Source organism: Plectropomus leopardus, unplaced genomic scaffold (genome assembly GCF_008729295.1).
Source record: "Plectropomus leopardus isolate mb unplaced genomic scaffold, YSFRI_Pleo_2.0 unplaced_scaffold4837, whole genome shotgun sequence".
Lineage (NCBI taxonomy): Eukaryota > Metazoa > Chordata > Actinopteri > Perciformes > Serranidae > Plectropomus > Plectropomus leopardus.
Window position 1 is genome coordinate 1 of NW_024653075.1, and position 3,581 is coordinate 3,581.

The following is a 3,581-nucleotide window of genomic DNA, read 5'->3' on the forward strand; positions in this document are numbered from 1 at the left end:
CAGATCTTTAAAGAGGAGAGAGGACTGTACCAGGACAAGGTGTTCTGCTTTGTCCACCTGACTGTTCAGGAATTTCTGGCTGCTGTTCATGTCCACCTGACCTTCATCAACTCTGGAGTCAATCTGATGGCTGAAGAGCAAACAACCCCTCATGAATCTGCAGAGACCCAGTTCTACCAGAGTGCTGTAGACAAGGCCTTACAGAGTCCAAATGGACACCTGGACTTGTTCCTCCGATTCCTCTTGGGCCTTTCAGTGCGGGCCAATCAGACTCTCTTACGAGGTCTGCTGACACCTACAGAAGGAGGATTACACACCCATCAGGACATAGTCCAGTATATAAATGAGAAAATTGAGGAGAATCCCCTTCCAGAAAGAAGCGTCAATCTGTTCCACTGTCTGAATGAACTGAACGACAGTTCTCTAGTGGAAAAGATCCAACAGTCCCTGAGCTCAGGAAGACTATCCAGGGAGAAACTCTCTCCTGCTCAGTGGTCAGCTCTGGTGTTCATTTTACTGTCATCAGAAAATGATCTGGATGTGTTTGACATGGAGAAATACACCAGGAACAGCGATGACGGCTCTTCAGACGAAGCTCTTCTGAGGCTGCTGCCAGTGGTCAAAGTATCCACAAAAGCTCGGTAAGCACATAGGTATTTGCATATAGTGAAAATTATAAATACACAAATATCTTGTCAGCAGTAAAGAACAGTTGTTAACAGTATTTGAACTGCATCATCTCTCCAGGCTGAGTGGCTGTAACCTGTCAGAGAGAAGCTGTGAAGCTCTGTCATCAGTTCTCTGCTCAGAGTCCTCTAATCTTAGAGAGCTGGATCTGAGTAACAACAACCTGCAGGATTCAGGAGTGGAGCAGCTTTCTGCTGGACTGAAGAGTCCATACTGTACCCTGGAAACTCTCAGGTCAGATCAAGTTATTGTTTGTTGTTAACTCATTGGTGTTATTTCTTAATCAGGTTTTTACGAGATTCAACAGCCTACCTCAAGTCATAGTAGCTGCAGGCTAAGCAAGGTATCCTATACCTCCTACTCCCTCGTCATGTTCTTGAGCTATTCTATTCCTGCAGAATTCTGAGACATTCCCAGATGTGTTATATTATTCTTCTAATGTGTTTAAGGTCTTTTGTAGGGTTTCCTCTCAGTTTGACATGCCTAGAATACCAAAGTAGGGAGGCATCCAGTAGGCATCCGAATCAGTTGCCCAAACCAATTTAGCTGACACCTTTTAAGCTGAAGGGACAACAGTTATAATGGGAGATCCTGCTGTATGTTAGCGTTCCTTGAACAATCGTAAAAGTTGTGCCCGGACACCCGTAAAGGAAATTCCTTTTTTTACTGCATGTGTGTATACAGTCCCATTCTTGGGGTTCTAAAGCTCTTGACCATAAGTGAAGTTTGAACATAGACCTTTGCCTTTAGGCTCAGCTCCCTTCACCATGACAGTAAAGTCACATTCATCAATGCCTGATCTACGCTGGACATTCAGGAGAAGCTTTAGTGGGTTGCAATCTACAAAATCATCTCTAGATACCACTAACCTACACAGTAGTCCCTGGATCTTCAACAGGGGGTCTTTGACCCTAAGGGGGTCCTCAGAGTTATTGAGGGAGGTCCGGTCATTATTGTTTGAAAATTATATTTCAGCAAATATTAATCGCCCTATTCATTAAAGAAAACCGTTCAATTCACAGTACACAAGATAGCTCAGTGTTACCCATGAATCCTTGTGCAAACATGTGAACCAGCTAATGCTAAATCAATATGAGGCACCTATCCACAATGGCAAGGTGAAGTAGTTAGTTAACATTTCCATATTATTAAAACCTATTGGCCAATTAGCTGGATTATTATTTCGATTGTATGACATTATAGTGAGCCACAACTTCTTGTTTTGTAACTTCAGTGAGAGACTGGCACACCACCCACCTCAGAAATCACTGGCAAAAGTGGGTGAGGCTAATGCACCAAGCCTTACTATAACTGCTGCTAACTTAGCAGCTACAGACGAGGCCAAATTAGAGAAGACTCGGAAATTTTCAGTGAATCAACTCAAGTGCAACTCAGTTTTATACAATATATGCAGTAACTGCAACTTATTTCTTTGATCTAAGGGGTCCTTGGCCTGAAAAACATGGAAGACCCCTGCACTATACCTTTAACATACAGCAAACAGATTGAATCATCATCTGATTTGATAACATTTATCCATGTATTGGTATAATATAGCTGAAATTACACCATGTCTGTATATTTCTAGTTCAGTGATAATAATAACCTGTTTTTTTGTTTTCCATTACTGTCATTCCAGTCTGAATCACTGTAACCTCTCAGAGGGAAGCTGTAAAGCTCTGTCCTCAGCTCTCAGCTCCCAGGCCTCCAGTCTGAGAGAGCTGGACCTCAGTAACAACGATTTGCAGGATTCGGGAATTAAGCTGCTGTCTTCTGGACTAGAGTATCCACAATGTATTCTGAAAACTCTCAGGTCAGATCAAATTACTGTTTGTCTTGAATACTTTTCTGTAATATGATCTCTATGCGGTTTAAACAGTCTCTTTCTTGTCTAGATTCTGAATGTCAGTAGTTTTGCAAGGATTTTGAGTGTTCTCACTGAATATTGCTGTTCGGGAGTCAATATTGCAACCCTCAGCCCCCCAGTACCATCAGATAATGTGATGTTAAAGTGATATCGCAACTACAGCTTGAAGGAATTTCTTCAAATTTAGCACAAATGTACAATTAGAGTAAAGGATGAAGTGATTAGATTTTGGTGGTCCTAGGACACTTGGACTCAAGGATTAATTTATTCGATTTTTGTGGTCAGATCAGAGTTCAAGGCCACTGTAACCTGTCACCTATGTAATTCGTATGGACACGATATCTTACAAACACTTTGAGGGAATTCTTTTCACATTTGATGCAAGGTCAAGGTCAGTGTGACCTTGCATCGTCTAATTGTTATGACCTTGATATCTCAAGAAAACCATGAGGGAATTTCAGTAAACTGTAAGTGCAACTTGACTGGTGCGCAACCACTCGGCAGTAACTCTAGTTTTGTGTGTTTTTAGGTTGTCAGGTTGTCTGATCACAGAGGAGGGCTGTGCTTCTCTGGCCTCGGCTCTGAGCTCCAACCCCGCTCATCTGAGAGAGCTGGATCTGAGCTACAATCATCCAGGAGACTCAGGAGTGCAGCAGCTGTCCCCTGGACCAGACAATCGACACTGGAGTCTGGACACAGTCAGGTATGAAGAGGCCTGCTGCAGACACAGACAATCAGTCTGATGGAGGTGGAAACATTGTCTCCTCTAAACAATCTTCATATGTCATGTTTGACCCCAACTCCACTCCTTTCAGGGTGGAGCCTCGTGGAGCCAGATGGTTGAGACCAGGTCTGAAGAAGTGTATGTGTCTTTTTACTTTGAATCATGTCAACAGACCATCTTCAAACTGTGACATCCCCCATTCAAACCTATGATGTCATCAGATGATAGATTAATAACTGCAGCTGTGTTGTGTCTCGTTTTCTCCATCAGATTCCTGTGAACTCACGATCGACACAAACACCG

General features: G+C 42.8%; 1 protein-coding gene across 1 annotated transcript; it reads left to right on the forward strand.

Annotated features, from left to right (window-relative positions):
- Positions 1-6: 6 nt before the first annotated feature.
- Positions 7-3,575, forward strand: LOC121939444 (NACHT, LRR and PYD domains-containing protein 12-like; the record flags this gene model as incomplete). Its single annotated transcript, XM_042482465.1, has 6 exons — positions 7-641; positions 748-921; positions 2,327-2,500; positions 3,084-3,257; positions 3,370-3,416; positions 3,549-3,575. Coding segments are annotated over 6 exons (1,231 nt in total), but the record flags the coding sequence as incomplete, so codon positions are not given.
- Between the last annotated feature and the right edge of the window lie 6 nt (positions 3,576-3,581).